This window comes from Rosa chinensis, chromosome 4 (genome assembly GCF_002994745.2).
Source record: "Rosa chinensis cultivar Old Blush chromosome 4, RchiOBHm-V2, whole genome shotgun sequence".
In the NCBI taxonomy this organism is placed as follows: Eukaryota; Viridiplantae; Streptophyta; class Magnoliopsida; order Rosales; family Rosaceae; genus Rosa; species Rosa chinensis.
The window spans coordinates 58,953,158-58,978,939 of NC_037091.1; the positions used below are offsets into that span (position 1 = coordinate 58,953,158).

At 39.2% G+C, this 25,782-nt stretch overlaps 2 protein-coding genes and 1 non-coding gene across 6 annotated transcripts; all 3 read left to right on the forward strand.

Annotated features, from left to right (window-relative positions):
* Window positions 1–548: 548 nt before the first annotated feature.
* LOC112199991 lies at window positions 549–4,557 on the forward strand. 3 transcript variants are annotated; one of them, XR_005810078.1, is made up of 9 exons: window positions 549–742; window positions 854–972; window positions 1,267–1,899; window positions 1,989–2,308; window positions 2,389–2,475; window positions 2,601–2,772; window positions 3,144–3,249; window positions 3,433–3,608; window positions 4,367–4,557. It is a non-coding gene; the product is annotated as an uncharacterized LOC112199991 (transcript). The 3 variants fall into 3 exon arrangements; XR_005810076.1 differs by having other exon boundaries at window positions 550–742; window positions 1,258–1,899; XR_005810077.1 differs by having other exon boundaries at window positions 553–742; window positions 1,258–1,899; window positions 3,562–3,608.
* Window positions 4,558–12,599: 8,042 nt separating this feature from the next.
* Window positions 12,600–13,549, forward strand: LOC112200390. Its single transcript, XM_024341422.2, has one exon. It carries the CDS (start codon window positions 12,686–12,688, stop codon window positions 13,280–13,282), a length of 597 nt encoding a protein of 198 aa, XP_024197190.1. The 5' UTR covers window positions 12,600–12,685; the 3' UTR covers window positions 13,283–13,549.
* A 2,146-nt stretch (window positions 13,550–15,695) lies between these two features.
* LOC112200731 (ubiquitin receptor RAD23d) lies at window positions 15,696–20,325 on the forward strand. Of its 2 annotated transcripts, none has more exons than XM_040519202.1 (11): window positions 15,696–15,873; window positions 16,319–16,480; window positions 17,121–17,174; window positions 18,018–18,097; window positions 18,194–18,241; window positions 18,413–18,584; window positions 18,777–18,926; window positions 19,046–19,195; window positions 19,275–19,384; window positions 19,474–19,566; window positions 19,942–20,325. In XM_040519202.1, exons 1-10 carry the CDS (start codon window positions 15,808–15,810, stop codon window positions 19,529–19,531), a joined length of 1,050 nt encoding a protein of 349 aa, XP_040375136.1. In that variant the 5' UTR covers window positions 15,696–15,807; the 3' UTR covers window positions 19,532–19,566; window positions 19,942–20,325. The 2 variants fall into 2 exon arrangements, with proteins under 2 accessions (XP_040375136.1, XP_024197505.1); XM_024341737.2 differs by having other exon boundaries at window positions 15,697–15,873; window positions 19,488–19,566.
* The last annotated feature ends 5,457 nt before the right edge of the window (window positions 20,326–25,782 follow it).

Consider the following 25,782-nt stretch of genomic DNA (forward strand, 5'->3'; position numbering starts at 1 on the left):
TTTTACTACTTCTTCACTCTATAATTATGGTAAGTAATAAGTTAATATTATTAACCATTTAGTTCTTATTGTTATTCAGCATTTACTGTTTCATCTTAAATTGTTACAAAATACTATCACTACAAGAAAATGACTCTTTTACCGCGCACATTTTACGGCGTGCATTAATGCGTGCCTTAATAGGCACACATTTACGGCGCATTTTCACTCAGGCCGTTAATACCCTTTCTGATATGGTCTTTTACGGCGTGCATCTAATGCGTGCCGTAATAGACACACATTTACGGCGCATTTTCACGCAGGCCGTTAATACCCTTTCTGATATAGTCTTTTACGGCGTGCATGTAATGCATGCCGTTAATGTCATTGTTCATTTAGTCTTTTATGGCATGCATTGATGTGTGCCGTAAAAGTAAAAGGCCAAAAATTTTCACTAAAGTTTTTATTTCCCTCCATCTTTTCCCTCTACACTTTTCATTTTTATTTTTTTCATTTCATAACACAGCCTCGAGGCTCGAGCCCTCGTTTCTCACTGCCTCACTTCCAGTCCACGACCCTATCTCATTTCAGTTTCTCTCTCTTCCTTTCGCTCTCTCTTTCTTCACTGGCCTCTCAGTTTTCTCTTCGTCATCGACAATTCGAGACCGCCAAGGAGACCTCCAAGGACTGGGTTAAGCTCTTCGTTTTCTCTACCTTCTTCCTTCACACATCTCTCAGCCGGAGCTTCCTCCTTTCCCTCCAGGTCCATCTCTGCTGTTACTCTTTTCTTCAATCTTGTTTTCGTCGGTTTGTTTTGACTTAATCTTGCTCAGTTATCATCGTTGTCGTTTATTCTTCTTAATTTCATATCCAGTTATGATTAGATCTTTTGTAAAGATCCAATATTGGGGCCGCTAAGTTTGTGAAGGAGATGGGGCTCAATTATCGAGCTGCACTTAGCAATATCACCAATTTCAAAAGAGAGGCTTTTGGGTATGTGACTTTTTCTTAGAATCTGAATCTATTTCTGGGTTTTCGTTCTGCCATAGACCCATTACAAAGTTGGAACTGACTCATATTTGATCTCCATTTTTGGTTAATCCACTAGCTCCGTCAGATTTGTTGTCATGCTCGTCCTTATTATTTGTTTTTTGTAAGTTGAATCATGGATTTTTATTCTTGTTGTGCTGTTTTGATTGTCAAATTTGATTGTCAGTCTAAATTTTTGGTTTAATTTCTCTCCTCATTTGTGGTCTTCTAAATGTGCCTTTTGCAAAGGCACTTCAGAAGTGTCAGTCCCAGTTCTTGATGGCACAAGATGAGAGGCTTAGAGCCACTTCTGAGATCCTAAACAGTATGAAGATCATTAAGTTACAATCCTGGGAAGAGAAATTCAAAAACTCGGTCAATTCCCTTCGAGAAAGAGAATTCAAATGGTTGTCTGAGGGACAATCTAGGAAGGCTTATGGAACTTTACTCTACTGGATGTCACCAACCATTATCTCTTCTGTTGTTTTTCTAGGGTGTATCCTTTTCAAAAGTGTCCCTCTGAATGCAAGTACTATATTCACAGTTTTAGCTTCACTAAGGAGCATGGGAGAACCTGTGAGAATGATACCAGAGGCTCTTTCAGTAATGATCCAAGTCAAGGTCTCATTTGATCGGCTAAATGCTTTTTTGCTTGATGATGAGTTGAAAGATGATGAGATAAGGAAGCTCCCATCACCAAATTCAGATGAGAGCTTGAGAATACAAAAAGGCATTTTCAGTTGGTATCCTGAATCAGCAATTCAAACTCTGAAAGAAGTGAACCTAGAAGCAAAATGTGAGCAGAAAATTGCAGTTTGTGGACCAGTTGGAGCTGGAAAATCATCACTTTTATTTGCTATACTTGGAGAGATGCCCAAAATTTCAGGAGCTGTAAGTCTAAAAACAGATGATAAATTTTATTTGCCATGCACTAGGTTTGTGTTTGTGGTTTCATTTGCTTACTTGTTTTATGCTTACAGGTCGATGTATTTGGATCCATAGCCTATGTTTCTCAAACTTCTTGGATACAAAGTGGGATAGTTCGTGATAACATACTCTATGGGAAGCCAATGGACAAGAACAAATATGAGAAGATCATAAAAGCTTGTGCTTTGGTAAGGACATAAATAGTTTTGATCATGGTGATCTTACTGAAATAGGCCAGAGGGGAATTAACATGAGTGGAGGGCAAAAGCAAAGGATTTAGCTGGCTCGAGCTGTCTGTAGTGATGCTGATATCTACCTCCTAGATGACCCATTCAGTGCAGTAGATGCACACACTGCAGCAATTCTGTTTCATGTAAGAAAGATGTAGTCAGCGATATTTTGAGGCATAGTCTTATTGTAAAACAGGTCACATAATATGAATGGCTTATGCAGGATTGTGTCATGGATGCTCTAGCAAAGAAGACTATGATTCTTGTGACTCATCAAGTAGAATTTCTGTCAGAAGTTGACAAAATTCTGGTATGCTTTGGCTTTTGTTAGAGATTAATGAAGACTTGACTTGTATTATTTATGAAATCACATGAATATTTTGTTAGAAAAATAAAAGACAAATGAACATTTTCCATGTATAATTTCATTTCCAGGTAATGGAGAGCGGACAAGTTACTCAATCCGGAATCATCGATTTGTATGGAACAAAAATCTTTTGGATGAACTTATCAAGTTCAAGGTAAGATTTTCCTACTGTAAGGTACGATTAGTTCAAGGTCCAAATTATGTCGTTTCAGTTCCTTTAGTGTACGAGACACTTTACAGGTATGCTTTTTTTTTTTTTTTTCCTCCCTCTTCCTTTTGGTGCTACTACAGCTGTGCTTTTTATTGATGAAAAGGATTTCTATTGCATTTAGTTAAGTCCTTTGGAATATTAAGTAACAGTATCTAGCTTATCTAGATTCTGAATGACATACCTAACTTTTCATTTATTTTTTTGTATTATTGATCTGTTTCTCACTTGTATGACTGGTTTTCAATTCTGAAACTTTATACTGTAATAGTAGCAATAAGTGATGAACCCTGCTTGGGTTTGTTTATCCAGATCTTTAAGTGTTGCACTATTATCCACCCCGAGATCTTCTCTCTCTCTCCTTTTTTTTTTTTTGGTTTAAATTATTTATTTTCTCTTGCAGGGGGATCCAGAAACAGATTTCTACAAGTTCTAAAGCTCGTAAGCTTATTGCACTTTCATTCCTAAGGATCAGTTTGGCATACATGGAGTTTAAGAGAATTTATGAGGTTGAATTACTATGCATTTTTGTGTTGTTTAAATCAAGCTATTTTCTATTCTCACGGGTGATCTTAAACACATAAAACTAAAACCATAAAAATATTTGGATATTGGCTCGTGCTGCGTTGAACAATTCTCACTTTAAGCCATACTGTTTCTTTTGTGTAATTGCATTTACTTAATCCGGACAGATTGCCCACCTCAAATTTATATTCCAGTTTTCCACACCACAGAGTTAAAGATCACAAGTTTTACTGAAGCCCAGATCTCCAAATGAAGAACCCTGGTTCTGCATTTGATATTATTTATGAACACTGCAGAGTCATGTTCCGTGGCATTGGTGTTCTGAAGTTTGCTGCTTTGTTAGGTAAAATCCATCTTCAATACTTATAATTCAGTGTTGCTTTTTATCTCAGAATTGAAGAAAATACCATTATTTGGGAAATAACAGCTAGCTGGTATGTAATATAATAAGAAGAGTTAAAGGACTAAACTTTTATTTACTAAATCAAGTTGGGTTGTGTGATTCGATGTGTTTGTGTGTGTCTGCAAAATCTGTGTAGGGTAGTTGCATTTGTTAAAATGTATGTGCATTGTGACAGTAAATCATTTATTTAATTAAAGCAGAAATTTTCACTATATACCTTGAGAGGCTTAAGCAAGTCCCAAAATTTATAAGTTGTATTAGACATGAAGTTTTTTAGGATTTAGTTTGGCTTTCAGTAAGTTGATGCTCTGTTTTGGCTTTGCTTATGTGTTTGGATTGCTGGTGCAGTACACATAATGGATTGAGAGGTATGTTTGATTTATACTTTTGATTTGCTTTCTGGTGATGATGAAGGTTATACATGTTGGTTTTGTGGTCGTAGTGGAGGACTAGACCTCACATTAATAGTTTTCTTACTTTATTCTCTAGGCAAGCCCAAACTAAACCATTTGATTTGTGCAGAACAAGAACTTTGAATTGATTAAAAAAAAAAAAAATCTATATCAGTATGTGTATTGTGTAGATATGCATTTTAATTGGCTTTTAGTCTTTCTGGATTTGCTTCTGCAATGTCTATCATTTCTTCTGTTTTGCACTTGTGAAAGAACGAAACACTCACTTCTCAATGCATGTTGCAGTTACTATTCTATGCATGGACATTTCAAGAAGCTGGATGAAGAGATTAAAAGGGGAGCTGCATCTTTGGAAGTAGAAGCCCAACTATCTCAGGTTTGCAATTGTCGATCACTTCAAAGTGGGACAGTTCGTGATAACATACTCTACTTGATTGATGTAATGACTACTGCTACTTATACATTTTTAATTGTCATTTTGTAAATTAAATTACTTATAAATATAATCTGATTGAAATGTTTCTCTTACATCTAATTTGTCATATGGATATGGTGATACAAATGTCAAATTGGTAAAAATATAATTTTTTTTTTATTAAAAAAAACCTTATTTACGGCGTGCAAGCTGCGCCTTAAATAGGAACTCAATCACTCTTTTACGGCACACATTATACGCCTTAAATAGAAAGTCTTTTACGGCGTGCAACATGTGCCGTAAATAACATGAGTGACATTTCCGATATCACTTTGACGGCGTTCTTGGGTGCACTTTAACGGCGCATTTTAGTGTGCCGTAAATGTGGTACGTCTTTTACGGCTCCGGCATTTATAGCCTGCTTTTGTGCGCCGTAAATACCCTTTTACGGCACACATTGTGGGCAGTAAAAGACCATTTTTGGTGTAGTGTATATAACAATGTTTATTCAAGGTTTTCTTTTCATATATAGTAGACAACTGATAAAACAAACATATCCAAAAGTTTCACTTAAAATTTCCATCATTTTTCTTTATTTTTTATCGAAATCGATATATCCTCGATATTTCCGTTGAAATTTCCGTTTTCGGGACCATCGATATTTCCTCGAAACTCGATATTTTAGTCCTTGCGTGCAGCCGGATGGGCTCTGGCCTTCGTGGTGATGCTTCTCTCAGATGGCGAGGATGGTGGTGGCCGAGATTGGGCCGCTGTTGAACCACTTGATCCCGATCGGATCCGATCGGATCTTAGGTTGAGTGGGTTGGATGGCCGGTTAGGCAACAGCGCTTGGCAAGGGCTAGATGGGGACATGCAGTTTGGAGGGATGCGATGGAGGTTTAGCGTTGTTGCAGATACGGCGTAGATCTGTGGTTATGGGGTCTCGTCCTCTTCATTGGTGTTTTGGCTGCGTGGGTTCAGATCGGTTGGCGATCTGACTGTTAAGGTGGCTAGGCTCTAGACGGAGAACGAGACAAAGTAGAGGCACGGTGATGGTGACGCTGTGGTGGTGGCGGCGTTAGTGGGGCTGTGGTGTCGGTGGATTGGGCTGGAACCCTGTTTGTTCCTTGCTGGGCCTAAGGGTTATTGGGCCTGGGCTTGTTCTTGGGCTCTAAATTTATTTTTCTTTATATTTTATTGTTATTTATATTCAGTTAATTGTGGCTTTATGCCAGCAATAAATCCCTATTACTTATTGGTAGGGCGACGTGGGCTTGGTCCCAGCATGCACATTCAGTGTGCCTTGTCTGGCCTAGCGAGGCGGCGAGCTGTTTACATTAAATGGACGCAACCTCCTAGGAACAGGATGAAATGGAGTGTCGCCGAATTTATTTCCGTGCGGCAACATAGTAGGAAAGCTGGGATATTTGTAATGATGCTTCTTCATTATAAAGTAATCTTTCCATTATGTCACCGCTTTATTAAAGCAAATAGAGTAGCTAGTTAGACACTCTTTGCTAATTGGCGCTTGTCAGAATACATAAACTTAGTGGAGACTCCTGATATTATTTCAGGATGTTCTCTTTATGCTTATGCTTATTGTAATCAGGGTTCAGGCTCTACGTCCGCCCCTTGTATTCTGCAGTTTCATTAATTAAGGCTTGAGGGCAGCTGCACCAGCCCCCTTTAAAAAAAAAAAATTTGATTGTACGATGGTTATTCTTTTTGGTTCATCAAGTAAAGTTTGACATATAAATGTAAGAGTTAATGTTGTTTTTCAAATATTTTCTTTCATTTGTTATGTGCGTCAACTCTAATTTGTAGTTTTGTACGAACATATAGTTCGTGGAAAGAGTGATGTTAGGCAATCACTTTGAAGTACTACCTACAAACCACCTTATATGACAACTAATATGATATAATCACATCATTTAATGAAATTTTATGATTTGTTGGATTTCATATTAATTCAATTACCACATCAGGTGATTTTATGTGATACCGAAAAAATTGCTTATTCTAGCATTGTAAAAAGATTTGTGTATTGAAAACTTACACCTGTCATTTGTGATTATCAAATGCTTGGTGGTAAATTAATCAAAAAGATCAGAATTGAGTATCTAGATAACACAAGTCTCCTCTAGTACCAAAATAAAAAGATAACACAAGTCTCCTCTAGTACTCTTATTTGGTCGGTCAAAAGCCGAATATGCTCGTACAAAGTCGTTTATGGAAACCACATGCTCCGGCCATTAGCACACAAAAGCCGGCCTTTTATTTTATTTTTTTCTGAATTTTGTTTTCCATTAGTGTTGGAGTGTACGTAATCAGGCATAATGTTTTTATCACGACGTGCTCAAAACAACATTGGACAGCAACAAAACCAAAGGTCGCTCGCAGGCCATTTTTTTGGGTGATTAATTAGTGTCTTTATCTGACTCTTATTACAATAATGAAGCGCACAACGTTTGTATTGTTGTTCAAATCCAGCAAAACTAATGGCCTTTTTTAACGTTAAAAACATAAATAATGTTTATTATTTGTAATGCATTTTGACCTGTACAGTTTGAATCTTATCAAACACGTCAAAACAAGATGCTGGAAACCCGAAATCAATCCAGCTCTTTTTGTTTTCTTTGGTCAAATAAATCAAACGTGAGATTCTGGAAAACATGAATGAGAATATAAAAAAGTAAAAAACTAGGGCAATTTATAAAGTGTATTGGATTCCATTGCTGATACCGGGGGAGGTGGCTGACAGATTAGTCCAAAAAGAAAGGATAGATGATGAGATTTGCGAGTAGTACTGTGAAGGCGTGCTGCTTGTCCTTGACGACAGGATAATGGTATCGATTATCAAGAGCTGGGTGGTCTGAGACTGCAATGCACGCTTCTACTTTTCTGAAACATAATTTTCAATGGTTAAAAACTGCAGAGTTAGACTAATGTCCAACTGCAGGCACACGCTGATGTAATGAGAGTTGAGATTTGAACGCTAGACATGAGAGTATCATATTAGGCCGCTCGAATAACTTTATCACACGGTCACACCAAATGATTATGTTAAAGATCTGCAAAATAAAAGTTTCATGAACTCTCATGTATCAAAATTATTATAATTATTTGTAATTTAAATATGTACGATTCTAGCTTTGAGATTAATTATTCACTGTATAAAATAATCACGAAAAAGATGTGAATCACATTAATTAAAGTGAATACAGAGATGAAAAATCTCAAATTTTTTTGTTTTTAATTCAGATCAAGTGATTTACAAAATTATTTTATTTTTCGATCAAGTTCAAATTAGCTTGATTTGAACTTTTAACTTAAGCATGAGCTCAATTTTGATGGACTCTAGTGTAAAAATGAGGGATCAGGATCATCTCTTTGACCAGCCTCTCTCCTTAGTTGTCCTTAACTTCTAATCTCACCAGTTTGTTTCAAATCCAAGAGTTATTTAATCATCCACGTCAGCAGCTGTTTCTCAGATTACCTAAAAGTTTGATTTTCAATACAAACAGACGTTTGTTTTCTCGTTTCCTTTCGTCAGTGTGCCTCCTCCTCTTCTCCTCCCTCAACAAATCTGAAAGCTTGGCTGGATAATTGAAATTTTCTCTGGTTCACTAGTTTTCTGTATATGTAAAATCTGATGAAAATCTTATTGCAGTAAGAGACTTCTATTTTATTGGCGAGCCAGAAAGATTCAACAATTGCAGTGCGGTTTCACCAAAGCAAAATTTACTTGATCATAAAGTGATATATAAATCGATACAATATGATCAAAATGGTATCAATATTAGTAATATCACCCGTTTTGATTTGGGATTTAAATTTCAACATTTAATTTTGTGATTCTAGGCATCGAGGCCAAGAGAGCCTAGGATTCCCTTAGATTCTGACCCACCTCACTGTACAAATCCTTAACTACCTTTTGATTCCAACATCTATCACCAAGCTCTATTTTTCTGATTCAACCTGGAAATCCAACGACGGCTCATTAAAGATTCTTGCTTTTATGGATTTTGTCAAATTCCATCAATTTGTCCATATTAACAAACCTAAAGAAAAGAAAATAATCATATTTGAAGCCCTTGGTATTGATAACAGGTTTAGAAGTTGGCATTTAGACCCAAAAGAATGACAAGGGAAGGAGGCAGATCGGAAGAGATGGAAGAGAAACACACTTCGTTTGTATTGAAAACCCCACTTTTGGGTAATATAAGACTCAGCTGCTGACCTGGGTGATTAAATAACCTTTGAATGTGAAACAAACAAATGAGATTAGAAGTCAAGAAGAGAGGCTAGCTAAGAAGACTCGAGCTTAAGCTAAGCTCAATGTAAATCAGATGAATGTCAAATAATTAGTAATCTGATGTGTGCATGAATTTTACCAATATATTATAAGTTTTATGTCATTTAATACATTTAATAAGTGTTTGGTTTTATGGGTATTAGGTGGATTGCTATTTATTGATTGGTATAATATATTAAAGATTTTTATTATTAGAAATTAATAAATCAATTTATCATGTAGATTAGTTTGGTTTAGAGTTAGATCGACTCCATATAAACTATTTTAGAAGAACAACTTTATACTTGTATCAAACCATATATACTTTAATGTGAATATGTGATTAGATATTATTAAAACATCTCTAACGGTAGGAATTACTTTTTAGTTAAATTTAGCTAAATATGTGAAATATATCTATTAATTTAACAATGTTGCTCCAGCAATAGTAGCTATTTGTAAATAATATACTAAATTTTATCGAATCGTAAACTGACAAGTGGACAAAAGATAAGAGAGAAATATAACTTTTACTTTAACTATGTAAGATTCTCTAGCTAAATATAACTAGTCATTTTAGCAAAAGCTAAATTTAACTTGACTATGACTAGTCTGTTGGAGTTGATTTTTATTTTAAAAATAATAATTTAGCAAGTCTGTTAGAGATGCTCTTAGATATAATTTGTACCATAAAAATTCATGTATTATTATTATAATCTAAACTTATTGTTTTCAAAAGATGGCCGTATGGTACAGGCCATGGTGCAGCCGTATAGTTGTGTCCATTACCATAACACTAAACTCCTCGTGAAAAGTGAATACCACGACATAAATAACGTACACCCACCCTGCATCATGTGAATGCTTTTAAATACCTACCATTAATTGTTACAGGTGGACCCACTCTAGCCCAGTCCATTAATAATTTCCTTCTAGATCTCTCTTTTCTCTCCCTCTCACATTGCCATTATTGAAAAAACAGATGCGAAATCTGGCGCCTAAAGGCGGGTAGATAATAAATTGAAAAAAAGGTACGGCCACGTGGAAACTTGAAAGCCAAGGCCAAACGGGCAAGTCGGCAACTTGGAGCAAACCCAAAATCTAATCAACGACCGTCGGCTTTATCAAAACAGCGGCTGGCCTACGCATACGTTTAACTTTGACGTGTCGATCATCTGCCTCTGACACGTATCCTCCTCGCTTCATCGATTTGCGGTCGGCGCGCCAAAAGGGAATTTGGCTGGCCTGTGCGCCAAACCGGAGGAGAGAGGAAAATGTGGATCGGGCTGTCGCCCACCCAATTTTTCTTTGAGTTGGAACAGAACAACCAGCGGGTGCTCAATCCCCTCTTGAAATGTCGTTGATTCGAGAATGGCGTCCTCTTTAGACTTTTGTGTTACACGCACTGGTTGAAATTTCTAACAGATTATTCTGAAGTTCTCGATAGTCCAACGTAAATGTGTTACATATGAGTTATGACATATCTAATGATTGTATTTTTGAAAAATTGAAAGAGGACAAAAATATTTAGTTAAGATCAAAATATTCGGTTAAAATCGAGGTTCCGCGTTAGTTTGTTTTACAATTAACAAAATAAAAGATATGAGATATACCACTGTTTTTTTTTTTTTAGTCAGATGAGATATATCGCTTCAGATGTCATATCAATTGTTCTTTTTATAGTCATATCATTATATTACACTAGCCTTCATGCACGCACACGCACATGCCGAAGGCCGCGTTCTCGCGTGCGACTTATGTCTTTAAAATACAGTATGTGTTGCAAAATATCATTCCCCTATTTTTGGAAAATCACAACAGTTTATAAGAGTCAATGTAAGGCAGGTTATGATGTCATATCAATTATTCTTCTTTATAGGCATATCATTATATTATACGGTATTATCATTTCAAATGTGATAATATTATTTAATAAAAGGATTTTCAAACGGCAATTTCAAGAAGATCCTAAAGGTCGGTCTCTGCTCTGCAAAATCGTCCTCGTCCGGTGGCGCTCAGACACACGGGCGGGTCTCTAGGCCTCACCGTCGTCGTGAGGTCGGCGGCCGAACGGGTTTTGGATTGCTATTGCTCATGGAGGGCCATCGAATGAGGTGTTGCTTGGGCGTGTCGGATTGTTCTGGCTGGGAGGATGGATGGTGGTGGTTGTGCTAATTGATCCGGTGATCGAACCCAGATGACAGTGCCACGAGTCAGGCTTGAGGGAGGTGGGTGGCACGTGGTCCTGGATCGAGGTTTTTTGGTTTTTCTTCGTTTTGGCGTGGTTTGAAGCGGCGTGGCTCTTGGGGTTTGGGTCTCAGCTGTGGGATAGCGGCGGAGCAGATAGGGGCTGTGCAGGTCGTGGCGGTGATAGTGTGGGGTGGTTGGATCGAGGTTAGGTGGCGTGATTGTGGCGGCATAGCCTGTGCTGTGCAGTTTTGAGGAGTTGACGGTGCGATCGTGGGGCGCGGATCATGGGAGGCAGGTTGCGGCAGAGTGCAACAGACGGAGATAAACTTGTCGTGGCAGGTTCGTACGACAGGGAGGTTGGGTAGGTGGACTTGGACCGGACTGGTCTGATGGGCCTTGGTGGACCTTTTTGGTGGCTGTTCTCTATTTGGGCTTTGAGTTACCCTAGTCCAGTTGAATTTCAATTTGGGCTAGGGTTTAGGCTATTGGTCCAACTCTATGTTTTTAATTTTATCTAAATTCAATAATTTCCTTGTATTAGGAACCTAGATCTCTAAGGCCTCCGGCGTAGTACCAAAGGAGAATCTCCGCTATCTCTACGATCTGAAATGTATAATGAGCATGTCTATTTCTATGTACTACTGTGAGTACTACAACTACCTTCTTGTTTGTTTACGTCCTTAAATGACAGCGGAAGAGTATGTAACGGCATATTCTGGCTTGTGATGAATATATTATTTTGCCCCGTGGGCTTGATTTAAAAAAAAAAAAAGAAGTGATAATATAATTTAAATAATAATTTTTTCGTCACGTGCTGATAATTAAGACGCTATTAAGTGTAATTTTTTTTTTTTAATGAATTGACGTCTCAATATTTAAGATCTTAAACTCTAGTATTCATTTTTTCAAGATATTTGTTTAGTGTAACGTCTTATAACTCTCCAATTATAAAAGAAATTTGGTATGTTATATGCAATTGCTTAGTTCAAGTAGCCATCGGTGTCATTCACTCAAACCATTAACAACCCAATAAAGCCGTCCAATTTCCAGAGAAGATTACGTAATCAATTACCTACAACCTTCCTCTCACACCGGTCTTTATTGAAAAAGTCAGTCACCTCCCCATTAATTCCACCTCAATCAACCCGAAACCAATCCAAAACCCATTCAATTCAATCCAGTGATTCCACTCTAGAACACCCAATACGCATTACCCAAAACACCCTCGCTATTACCAAGAATTTCATCCACTCCATCCCACCATCATAGTCAAGCCGAGCCGAGCCCAACGAAGGAGTCAAGAAAAGCAGGTTTATCAGAAAAATAAAAGAAAATAACGCCGTGATTGACTAAGGGCGAGTGGGCCAAACCCAACTGACCCGGACCTGAACCCGGAATTCAAACCAATTAATAGAAAACAAATCTGGAAAAAGCAGACCCCATGGAAAGTAGTAACAGATAAAATGAGAAAAAAGAAAAATTTTAAAAAGGCAAGGCGTCCGTGATAGCCTAAGTATTCGATCCCACGCGCCCGCGTCACCATCACCACCCACACTCTCCCTTTCTCTCTCCACTTTCTCTCTCTAAATTGTCCCCCTATATATATCGATCGCTTCTCTCATCGCTTTTCCACACCACCACTGCTTTACGATCATCTGAAAAATCTCACCTGAAAAATCTCTCATCAGATTTTCTTCAATTTTTAATGGAAGACACGAATATGAAGAAGCGAGGTCGGGACTACGAGTCCGACTCGGAGCACGACTCGGTCGAAGTTAAGCGACTCAGAGACGACCTACTGGACTTCCTCGACGATTCCGATCCCGTTCCGGCGACTCAGGACCTCGACTCGTTCATGAAGAGCTTCGAGGAAGAGATCTCCAATTCTTGCTCAACTTCGCCTCGTCCGGCGCCGGACACCGCCGCAGCAACGGTGCCGGTGGTCGATCTTACGTCAGATTCTGGCGAGTCCAATCCGGATCTCGCACACCTTCTAGAAGCGTCTGATGATGAGCTCGGCCTTCCGCCGTCCGGCGGGTTTAGCGGCGAGGAGGCGAACGACAGAGAGTCTGAGTTGGTCAGAGTGTCGTCTGACTCGTCCGGAATCGGCGAGTTGTGGCGGTTTGATGACCAGGGTCCGAGTTACGATTCGTTCGAGTTTAACGGCGGAGCTGGTAGTCACTTTGATGACAGCGGTTACGGGGCGTTTGATGGCCTGTTCGAGCACTCAGATGTGTATTTTGAATCGTCTGATTACTCCGATTTTTCGTGGCGTTTCGAAACGCTGCCTGCGGAGGAGTAGGATGAAACGAAACGTTATACGGCTAATGGAATATGATACATTGATACAGATTTGTAAATTCTTTTTAATCTTTTAAAGGGGTCACAAGAAACATGTAGAGCAGACTGATATGAAATTAGGAATCATGAACAACAAGTTGCACTCAAGGAAATTTGGTTCGATCTACTACTCCAGAAAAATTTACACGATAAAACTGTAATTACGTCAAAGAATATTGATAGAACATGAAGAATACGTTGTATCATGTTAAGATGCAGCATGATTCTATATCGTTGTGTTTACGCGTGTGGCATGGTAGAATTCAAAAAGAGATTATCTTAGAAAAATAGTGTTACTAGTTTCTAAAGTTTTGCAGTTGATGAGTCGGATTTGAGACCTTTAAAACATTTAAAATGAATGAGTTAGGTCATTTGTTAGGTAACTGTAGACATACCTATGCCCAAATAATTTTTCTTAACTTCAAATAACTTCTTATCATTTTCGCTCGTTTACAACTCTAGGTCGAAGGTAGGGTTTCTCTTTACAAACCCTAGCGCTTCGTGGTAGGCGGTGGTAGCAGCCATGAGGTTCGGTGCTTGCCTGTTGCGTAGGCGGGCCAACGATCTTATTGCACAGGTCGCAACTATGATTTGAAGGCTGTGTTTTTGACACGGGTGTGTTTACCTATGTTTTAGGACGATGGCTAAGAGAATCGGCGGTTGAGGAAATGCGGCTTATCTACGCGGGTAGGAATTTATATCGCGTTCGGGTTGTTGCGAAGAGGCGGTGATGAACTGAGGAATCGAGCGTGTTTTACACGGGTGGGATCTAGCCATCCAAGCGCGTGGCATGCTCCCAGATAGATGTGGTGAAGTCTCATACAATAATTGCGTTCTTAAGTGGGTGATTGTTATAAATTTACTTTTGTTCTTTATGTTGGTCGTTTTGAATAAAGTGTGATGCTAGTTATAGAATTGATGTTATTTGTTAGAGTTTTGTCTCCCGATTAAGCCGAAAACACAAAAGCAACTCTTCTTATGCTTCGGGAGCTTAGACTCTAGTGTATGTAATATCTTAGTGGTCACTATGAAATTGTGAGAATATATGAGTATTCCTCTAAAAAAAACTCTGATATTCAAACCTCTATATATCTACCTTTATCAACACCACTAGGATCGCAATTTTTTTTGGCAAGATGTGAATACATTTTGACCGCAATTCTTAATTATTTGTTGGACTTCTAACTTAATTTTGAAATTTTTTATTATTATGTTTTTAAATCACACTATAATCCACCTACTCATGAATCATGATGCTAATGAGATTTGACATGACCTCTGTAGTGTTGGATGTTCCAACAAATCAACAAGCCATAACTCACTGGTAAATCGTTGAGTTGATTAATGTATGAAGTTGTTTGACATTTTATAAATTGTTGCATGAGTTTTCAGTAACATATTGTCCAATTTAAAATATTTTTAGTGTCCTATTGAGAATATATCAACCTAAAGCCCAAAGGATTGGGAACTCGATAAACATTTGACTCGCTTCTTCCACCACCTTTGAGATTTGTTGGATGCATACATTAACAATAGTGCCCATCATTTTTGTTCCTTATTTGAGTGAGAGAGTTATAGCGACACTGGAAGACATAAGAGAGACCGATATAGAGTACATAGAAAAAGATCGATATGTAGTTGAGCCACAGAGTTAAGTCATCAACCTCAAAGCATGTTGACGAGGCGATGGAGTATGCCTACGCTTTCTTTCTTTATCCTTCTTTAAGATGAAAAAATTGGCCAGCGGACGTACTTATATCGGATGTAAATATTGCGACGGCATTATAGTGTGCAGTTCTTTTCTCTGAAAAGAAGAAGAAAGCAGTGTTAGTGGAGTAAAAAGTGAATCTCCAAACCGAATGCATGTTTCATAAAAGCCCAAAGGTTGTAGATGATGCGGTCCAATACCAACAAACTGATCCCTAAGGATTAAGGCCTAAAATTGGAAATAATTTACACACTATGATTGGACTTAAAACATAAATGTCCAAATATGTGGAGTAGAGTTACACTATAATGGGCTCGAAAAAGAAGTTAAGCCCAATCCCAGTCACTAAATTTGTAAGAACAATTAGCCTCTAAAGGGCCCACATCGGCGGTGGATCAAGCGGTGTGATCCAAACCTCCATTGACACGAGATAAATATAACAGCCAAAATTTCCAAGAGTTCTTATCAGACACAAAAATCTAGCTCATTATACTCACCTATCCCTAACACACCCAACGCGCCGCCTCAAAATCACGATCCCACGCTCCCATTCACACGGGCCATCTCAATTCAACGTCCATCTAGGTCTGCGTGTCTCGCACGATCTCCTCAGCGCGTATAGTGATCACCACGTAGCCCTCGTATATAAACCCGAAAATTCGGGTGTGTTTTTTTCTTTATTGCTCCTGCTCCACTTTACTTGCGCATTCGGCTTCTTCTAACTTTTTCAGATCAGAAGCTTCGGGACTTTTTCACGGCGGCGATTCAAGTCGGAGAAGATGAAGATCTTCGTGAAGACTCTCAAGGGGACTCACTTCGAAGTCGAAGTCAAGCCTCAGGACTCGGTTAGCCTAAATCCTTCTGATTTTTTTGGTTATTTATTAGGGGCAATTCGCAACGAGCAAGCATTATGATCGTAACTGGAATTTTTTCTAGGGTTTTGCTCTGTTTAGTTATGTATGAATCTTAGTTTGGGTATAAGGATATAACTTTCAAGCATGGATTGTGCTCCCGAGCCGTAGGTACTGTGCCGAATTCGCTTGAGTAGAGTGTTTTGGATTAATAGGACTTAGGTTTTTGCTTCTAATTTGTGAATTTAGAATCTGATTATTGCGATTTTGTTGTGAAATTGCTGTTTCTGATTGAGTTTTGGCGTAAATTTGGTTTATCGTAATTTGCTAGTTCCACAGTATACTTGATTTTACTTTGCCTCATGCTGTGCAAATTTTACTTTGTGGCTGTTTAATTCAATTTACAATATTTGTGATGATGAACGACTGCTCTATCTAGGTTGCTGATGTGAAGAAGTCGATAGAAACTTCTCAAGGTTCAGATGTATATCCTGCTACACAACAGATGCTAATCCATCAAGGAAAAGTACTTAAGGATGGGACGACATTGGAAGAAAACAAAGTTGTGGAAAATAGCTTTGTTGTGATAATGTTGACGAAGGTATTTTTCTTTTCCATTCGGTACTCTAAAGTACTACCTTTTCCTCAAAGAAGTACGTGCATGTGCGTGTGTTGTATCAAGTACTTTAGATGATGTTAAACATAGTTTTAGGTTTAGGAAGCAGGGATGAATCCAGGAATATGGCGGTACTGGATGATCTTAGAAAGTCAGATGGATTGATTTTTTGCATAAAGTAGCGACAATAGGTGTGCTTGGAAAGTAAACTAGCGACTGTAAGCGTGATTGCATTATATATGTAGTGCCTTGATAAAACAGATGTAGCATCTAAGAAAGCATATAGTATGTCAGTCTTTTCTTTTGAAATTTCTTTGTGGAACTTATGTCTTATTGTGAATGCACTGTTGCTGTAACGTCTAGTTTATGCCTCCAGTACTTATTCTATTGTAATAATTTTTTCTTTTATTACTCGAAGTTGGTGACATTCTGATTGCCATTTCTTTCAAATCTGATTTATGTAAACTCTTAAGGGGTCTAAATTCCTTCCCCCACCAACTCAGGCACATACATGTATAATGTTCCTCAATCTGTTTTCTCTGTCTGTTGTAATGATGACAAGTTGTTACCGCTTCAATTCCTTCTTACTAGTTTGGTACTGACTTTGTGCTCTTAAAAATGCTAGAGTAAGAGCTCATCCAGTGAGGGCTCAAGTGCGTCAACTGCAACTACGACTAAGGTAAGACCAACATCTCTTTTGTCATTCTTTTCACTGATTTGTTCTTTCTGGTATTTGGGTGGTAAAGAGGAGCATGTGTCCAATCTTTTTGGATGAACGCAAAGTTCTTAATTGAGTTTCTTTAATTCACAATTTACTTTTCTAATTATAGATTGGATGACTTCTGTTACTTTTTAGTTTCTCTGTGGCTGACGTATTGTTATAATGTAGAGATAGAGTGTATTTTGAATGTGTAAATCTTTGGTTTGCTTTTTGTTTTTTAAATGGATACCTATTTGTGTGGTCTTATGGAAAGAGAACCTTTCTATTCAGAGTCAGTGAGGTGAACAATCTTGGTAAACTGCATTTATTAGGATGTATTGGAGCATTACTGAACCATTCTGTTTCCTGTTTCTATGTTCGGTCTGGGATTTTCGTTTACTGCAATGGTGCTTATATTATAGAATCCCTTAGGCGGAGAATTGTGCACATGCTCATTCCATAGCATCAGTACCTAAAGTTTGAGATATTGATACTTAAATTTGTAGGTTGAGATAGGCACTCCTATTAGGGTTATAGGGATTTCTTTAAAAGATGTTTTGACAACTGACAAAACATGGTAGTTAACAGCTTAAAAAGTTTAAAATCTCAACTTTCTCTTTACTCGGTTAATTATTGCGTTCTGTATCTGATGCTTCTGGTTATGAAATATTTATTATTTATTATCATTATTATTTTTTGACGGTGTAAATGTACTTAATGTGATTTCACTGTTCAATATTTTGGGGAGAAGGTATTCTCTTGTACAATATTTAAATTTGACACGGAATATACTTCTTAATGTATGTGTATATTTTGGCACAGGAACCACAGCCAAGTACACCTTCAGCTGCTCCAACTGCAACATCCACGACACCTCAGGCTCCTGTCTCAACATCAGCACCGTGAGTCTTAAGAGTTATTATGCCATTCTTTTGCATGCAGTTATATTGTATACTGTTACAAGACAATTACTGTCTGTAATATTCTTTATTTCTCAGGCCAGCATCTGTTACCACGCCAGCTCCCATCTCTTCGGCCACAACAGAGTGAGTATTTATTCCTTCTGATTGTGCTTTCAGTTTAAAACCGGAGCACAAGTCTATATGTATTCTGCTTACTATTCTCCCTGTGTCTTCCCCCACATCTCTTCCTCACCAACGTGGCATATAATTTTTTTGTTTGTTTTATTATTAAACTCAACATATTTGTTCAAGCAGTTTAGATTCCTATGGCCAAGCAGCATCTGATCTAGTAGCTGGAAACAACTTGGAGGGAACAATTCAGCAAATTCTGGATATGGGTGGAGGAACCTGGGACAGGGATACTGTTGTACGTGCTCTTCGTGCTGCGTTCAACAACCCAGCTAGAGCAATTGATTACTTATATTCAGTAAGTGAAGATATTACTTTCTTTTAAATGTATATTTTCTAGACCATTTCTGTTAGTAATGATGTTTGAATAGTATTTTAAAAAAAAGATTGGTAAGAGTATTGGTTTTCAACAAGAAACAGGCTGTGGTTTTCCCTGCCACTCCTTGAATTGGTTCTGTCTCTTTTGATGCCAATTTGATGTTTCTTGCAGGGTATCCCTGAGCAACCTGAAGCTCCTGTAGCTCGTATCCCTGTGAGTGGCGATGCTGCAAACCTTCCAGCACAACCTCCTCAATCAGCACAGCCAGCATCCACTCCTTCAACAGGACCTAATGCCAATCCTTTAGACCTCTTTCCACAGGTCCTTATCATGCAGCTTCTTAGATAAATTATGATGAGAGAACTTAGTGATATGCAGCTTCGATAAATTATGAGGACCGAACTTCTCAGTGATATACTTATCTTTTTGTGTGACTACAGGGCCTTCCGAACCTAGGTGCCGGAGCTGGAGCTGGAGCTGGAGCGGGTGCAGGTGCGGGTGCGGGTGCAGGTAATCTTGATTTTCTGCGTGACAGCCCACAGTTCCAAGCCTTGCGAGCTATGGTGCAAGCTAATCCACAAATATTGCAGGTTTGCCTCCCATCCTTGTGGGAGTGTGATTTCTTCCCTTTTTTCTCTTTCATCCCTCATTCTTCTCTTTTGGTTACAGCCTATGCTTCAAGAGTTGGGAAAACAAAATCCTCAGCTTGTAAGGTTAATTCAACAACATCAAGCTGACTTCCTTCGCCTAATTAATGAACCTGTCGAAGGAGGAGAAGGGTGAGAACTTATTATTTTAGCTTCTATATACTTTTCATCTTTTGGGGGTATACATGTTTGTATGCAATATTGGACTTTATGATGCTCAGTTATGAATTGTTAGGGATGTGTTGGGACAACTGGATGCAGCAATGCCACAGGCAATAACTGTCACTCCCGAGGAGCGTGAAGCCATAGAACGTGTAAGTTCTTACTTTTCTATAAATACTACAAGTTCTTAAGTGTAATCATTAGTGAATCTCAGGGATGTGAAACTATTTTCAGTTTTGTTCATCATTTAGAAAGCGAAAATGATCCGAGCTAGTAATTTTAGTCATCCAATTTGTTGTTATGGTTGGCTTATCAGAATAATTTTAGTGTTGCATCAATTATTCCTGTTGAAAAACTTAAAACTTCTTTCATGTGGCCTACTTATCTACTCTTTGTGGTAGTGATTGTGAGGGAATCATTTTTTTTTTGGAATAAAAGTGAGGGAATCATTAGAGTTGTTGAATTTGCATATTATTTGTTTTCTGTTACTTTTGGAGATGACGATGATTTTTCTTTTTCCACGCCAGCTTGAAGCAATGGGCTTTGATAGAGCACTTGTATTGGAGGTGTTCGTTGCCTGCAACAGGAATGAAGAATTGGCTGCAAACTACCTCTTAGATCACATGCACGAGTTTGAGGATTGATCAAAGGTAGATCGGTGGTTCAACCCCCTCCATCAGAAAAGAGGGATAGGAAAAATCTAAGAACCCCTTCTTCTCGTGGCTTCCTTCATTTTCTAATTTTATTGCATCTTCTCAACATTTAGCTGTTTTTGAAGTTTGGAGCTTCGGTGATATGGATTGTCAATAGGATTGTTTATTGTCTATAATGAACAATAGTCTTCATACTGATTTCTCGGCTGCATGTTAACTCCTTTTCTTAAATACTTAAAAACCGGATTTAAACCAAAATGAAATGTTACAACTCAAATCAATAGTTACAAAAAGGAAGATTGTTTTGGGAATAATGGAAGATTGAGTTTTACTTTTTACCTTTTATTATTATTATGTTTTCTTTAAAGCTTTTTATGAGCTGAAAGGACTGGGTAAGTGGGATGAATAGATTGCTCATGGTAAAGTGGTAGCCCATTATCACAATATGGGAATGACAGAACAGTGCCTATGGCCTTTCCGGAGAGATGGAACACAGTAACACACCACTAGGCTTAAATAGACGTCAAGACTTTGTAGAGAGACAAAAAAAATGGAAGATTTGTGTCATCATGAATTCATGATAAATGGGTGTTATGGTCCAAATATAGTCACGAAGGCAGGGCAGGAAAAATGGTCTGAACACATTGTTTCAGGTAAGCAGTCATCGTTGTAGCTATATAGAATATGGATGAATATGAGGAACGAATTAGCAAAGGCTAATGTCATCATCACTCGGTTGGGAAAGTTAAAATAGGTTTTTCTAGGCATGCTCCGCTAGAAATGTGTGCTTGCTTCGACATTCTCAAACCAGGTTCCAAAAGATTATCTTCTAACTGAGCGTACGTATGGAAGCTCAAAGTAGACATAGAAAAGGAAGAAGGGAAGCTCTAAACGAGAATCTGATTTATTTTCGACTACACAAACCTCTCTGGTATGGCAATTTACCGAGACCTATAGCCTATGTACGATTCTCGGAAGGATAGAGATGCCCAAAATATTTTCAAGATGAAAGGAAAACAAAAAGGTACTTGACCTAGCCGACCAGAAAATGTGGTGGCCGGCAGGCTTGTTAGGCGCATGCAATATGATCCAGTACAAATGTGCCAAAATGATCAAACATGGGATAGGACTCGTCCAAAAAGGCGGATATGTATGACTATTGAACTCAAAGATGGATATAATAGTGATAACACACTTACTGTCAGACTCAGACGTGCTCGATTCAAAATCATGTCCTCTCCAAATTCCATAATTTGTCTTTTCGGGATCCTAAAGCTAGCTAAGATCAAAATTTCAAAGCTATCCGGAAGTCCATCAGCACAAGTGCGTTTCAGTATTGGACATTCTGTTCTTTATGAGTTCTGTCATGTACGGGATCATGATATAACACATGCTGTAGAATGTCCAGAGCCACTGATTAACCTTCGGCAATATTGTCCCACAAGCACTACAGGGGTTTTGTGGTGTGTTTGGCTGGGGGACGATATGAATGAATGTATGATATATCAATGTTATCTATTTCAGCTAGTTTTGAATATATATTAGTTTTTAAATGAAGACTAAATAGTTTAAATTTATTTATAGATTACATAAAATAACTCAAATGAAAAATTTTAAACTATAGAGTCTCATCTCGCTCTCTATATTTAGGAACAAGATTGCTAAAAGTTATAATGGAGAGCCACTTAAGAGTCTGGTGCAACAACTAAATTAGATAAAAAATTAAACATGTTATCTAAAATAGCTAAGGAGCTAAAATAGAGAGTTTGCTACAGATGCTCTTATTAGTTCAACATTAGCTTTGGATATGAAAAAGGACTCACATTGCCAAATAACATTAAATTTGTTATTATATCTATATGTGGATGACAAACATCAAAATATATAATCTTGTTGAAGGAAAACCTAATTTGTGTTTAGCCCAAACTCTAGGTTACTTGACCTAGTGGTAATAGGATTTAATTAGAAGGATCTAGAATCCTATTCAATGTAGAATTACTTTCCTTGTATGATTGAGATTCTATGCATTGTAATCCTCTATATAAAGAGGCCCCTATTATCAATGAGAATACACAGAAAATTTCTCCCAAATTCAGTTTCTCTACAACACGTTATCAGCACGAAGCACTAACCCTGAAACCTAATATTCGTAGCCTCCAAACCCCCGAAACCTCCGCCTCCCACCTTGAAGCTCTCTCCCCCAGGAGCCCAGAACCGGCGACGAAGACCCCAGAACCGGCCGGAAAATACCCAAACCGGCCCCCGGAAATATCCATACCCTCTCTCCCCGGTTCGGAGCTTTCCTCCCTGTCAACTGCCACCAAAATTCACCAGCAGCTGCAGCAGCACCTCAAACCACCGGAGACAAAAAATCATGATCGGAACCGGCCTAGAAACACGTGAACCGGCCGCCTGAACCACCTGACCCGCTGAACCGGCCGCCTGCATCCTCTATCTGTGCCTCAGTCAACCAAACCCACCGTTGGTCAACCCTAGGCCCAGCTGCGATCAGCCCAAGCCCAGTTCCAGAAGCCTATGCTCTCGGCCCAGCAACCTGAAGCCCAAGCCGCCAAGCAGCCAAGCCCGAGCCGCCGAGCTACCAAGCCGCCAAGCCGCAACAGATCTGCCACGTCAGCGTCGGACTGCCACGTCAGCACCCGGTCAACCCTCCGGTCAACGGCCGGTCAACACTTTCCCGGCCACTTTTCCGGCGACTTTTCCGGCCACTTTTCGGCGACTTTTCCAGCCACTTTCCGGCATCTTTCCGGCGACTTTTTCCGGTCAGCTACAGTAACTCCGGCCGCTACAATACTTCCGGCGACGCCTTTTCCGACCATCTTTTAAGGTAAACTTTTCTAAAAGTTCCCGTTTTTGAAGTTTTTTTTCAATTTCTTCTTCTTTTCTCGGGGACTTCCAAAATCCCTTCTTCTACCCCCCTTTCTCTACATAGGGGAGACCAAAAACCGAACTGTGGGGGTTCGCGCTCACTCCAAGCTTAGAGCTTGTAGAGTCCTCCAAACTTAGAGTTTGTTGAGAAGAAAACGATCAACCACATACATCGTTGTTTCGATCTAATCCAAAACCCCTCTTGGAATCGGATTTTCTTGGAAGCGACTACGCTCAGAAAATTCCTAATTTCTTGGAAGCGACTACGCTCAGAAATTTAATAGTTTTTCGTGGTAGCCTTTTCCGCTCCGAAACTAACCCTAATCTTGTGTTGTTTTTCAGGATGAGTTACCTGAACAAGTTGAACTTTGTTCCACTCGAGACAACTGGCGCAGGATACCATAGGTGGGTCCGAGATGTGCGCCAACATCTTAAGGCTGATGGAATTCTGGAAACTATCCAAGAGCCTAGTCAGAACGTGCTCTCCATTGAGCAAGCTACTGCTTTTGAAGCAAAACAAGCTAAGGCCATAATTCTCATGACAAGGCACATGAATGACGCGCTCCAAAATGAATACCTCAATGAGGAAGACCCAAGAAAGCTATGGGTAGAACTAGAGCAGCGATTTGGCAACGTTCGTGACTCCCTGCTTCCTGATTGAGAAGTGCGATGGCATAGCCTCCGCTTTTGTGATTTCAAGTATGTGCTTGATTATAACTCGGAAGCTCTTCGTATCAAGTCTCTGATGGAGTATTGTGGCCATGCCATAACTGATACGATGTTGATCGAGAAGACTCTCTCTACCTTCCCCGTCTCTGCACTGATGATTTCAAAGAATTATCGGATTGATGTAAATGCAGGACGTATCACAAGGTTTCATGAGCTCATTGGCGCCATGAACGTAGCTGAAAAGCACGATAATATCCTTGTGAAGAACTATAATGCTAGACCCGTGGGAACTAAACCTATTCCGGAGTCTAACTATAGTCGCGCCCTCAATGGAGGACGCAAGGAGCGAAACCCTAAAGATAGGGACAATTCTGGACGTTCTGGTCCATATATTCGCCCTAAAGAGGAAGGAAATCGCCAAGAGTGGCGTGCATGGAACCGTAGAGGTCAACGTGTGAAGAGAGAGAGAGGCGGAGCCTCCGACCATGGTGGTAACGCCACCAAGAGGATAGGTCGTCCAAATCGCGCCCCAATGGCGCCTCGATCAAGGGAGTCTGACCATAATGATGTTTGTTTTCGATGTGGATCAACTGAACATTGGGCCAAAACATGTACCGCACCCCAGAATGTTGCAAACGCATACAAGACGTATCGTGAGGCAAGGGAAACAAATTACATGGCACAAGAAGATCAAGATGGTGATCTAGATCTAAGGGTGGAAGACTACAAGGATCAAGACCCAGAAACTGGCGATTTTGATTAAGTCTTTTTATTTTCCAAGAGATGTAGGCGATTGCCATATTCCTTTTTATTGGATTAAATTTTCTTTGATCATAGAAACAATGATGTATTTCGTTGGCTTATGAATAAAATTTCGAGTTCTTTTCATTACGACTCAATTTTGATTCTGAGCATATGACTTTGTGACTACGATGGCTAAACCATCAGTATTAATTCAAGGACATGGAATAGCCCAAGTTCCACTTGCCAAATGGCACCTTGATTACTGTTGTCACAGAAACTCTCTACGCTCTTAGGGCAAATCGTACCCTATGAATAGCCAACGAATTCCATGCGAAAATGCATGTAGAGAACGGAAATGAGTTCCTTTGCATTACCTCTAATGATTGCGAACAAAGACGCATCTTAGAGAAGTTTATGTGTCTCTCTAGTGGATTCTATGTCACTATTCGAGCTATTAAATCCAATAAAGTTTTGAGAGAAGATCTCTTGGATTTAGACACATATTGGCTTTGTCACGACAGGATAGATCATCCTAGTCATGATATGATGATCCGTCTACAAAAGACTTCACATGGACATCATTTCTTTTGAGCAAAATGAAGCAAGATGACGCCATAAAAGGCGCCAACCATGGGCATAACGCCATGGTTGTTCCTCCTTGTGGCCATGACGCCATACATGCTAATTTCCATGGCTCCCACGCCATGATGGGAGATGTAGTCACATATTTTGCTTCTAATAGCGCTACAGACGCTTAGGCCTAACCAAACTCCTCATTGGTTGCTTCTAAGGCCTCTCGCTCGTTTTTCAAAGCCCGTTCCTTAGGGAAATTAGGACTGAGACCGTCCTATGCAAAGGATATGACAATACTCATTCTGTTCTTACAAAGAATCCGTAGGGATTTTGTGGATTGATTCAACCAACTTGCGGACGCTTAAATATTTTATGATGTTGGTTGACACGCAAACACGCTGGTCACGTGTTGTGCCATTGTCCACCTATAAATGCTGCTTACGCTACACTCCTAGCACATATCATATGACAATGGGCTCACTCCCCAAATCATCCTATTCAGTCAATTGGATTTGACTATGCTAGTGAGTTTACATCGAAGACTTTCGATGGATATTGCAATGGGCTTGATGTTGGACATCACATTCCCATGTACACACCCAAATGGTCTCACGGAAACGACTACGATGGTAGTCTGAACATTGGTAATGCGCACCAATCTTCTTACATCCGCTTGGGGTGATGCAATATCGCATGCAGCTATGCTTCGTCTACGACCTAATGCCACTCAATGTACCTCTGCGTTACAGCTAGTGACTGGGTACACGTCTTTTGTACTTACGCACATTTGAGTGAGCCATTTTTGTGCCAATTGCGCCGCCACAGCGCTCTATGATGGGTCCT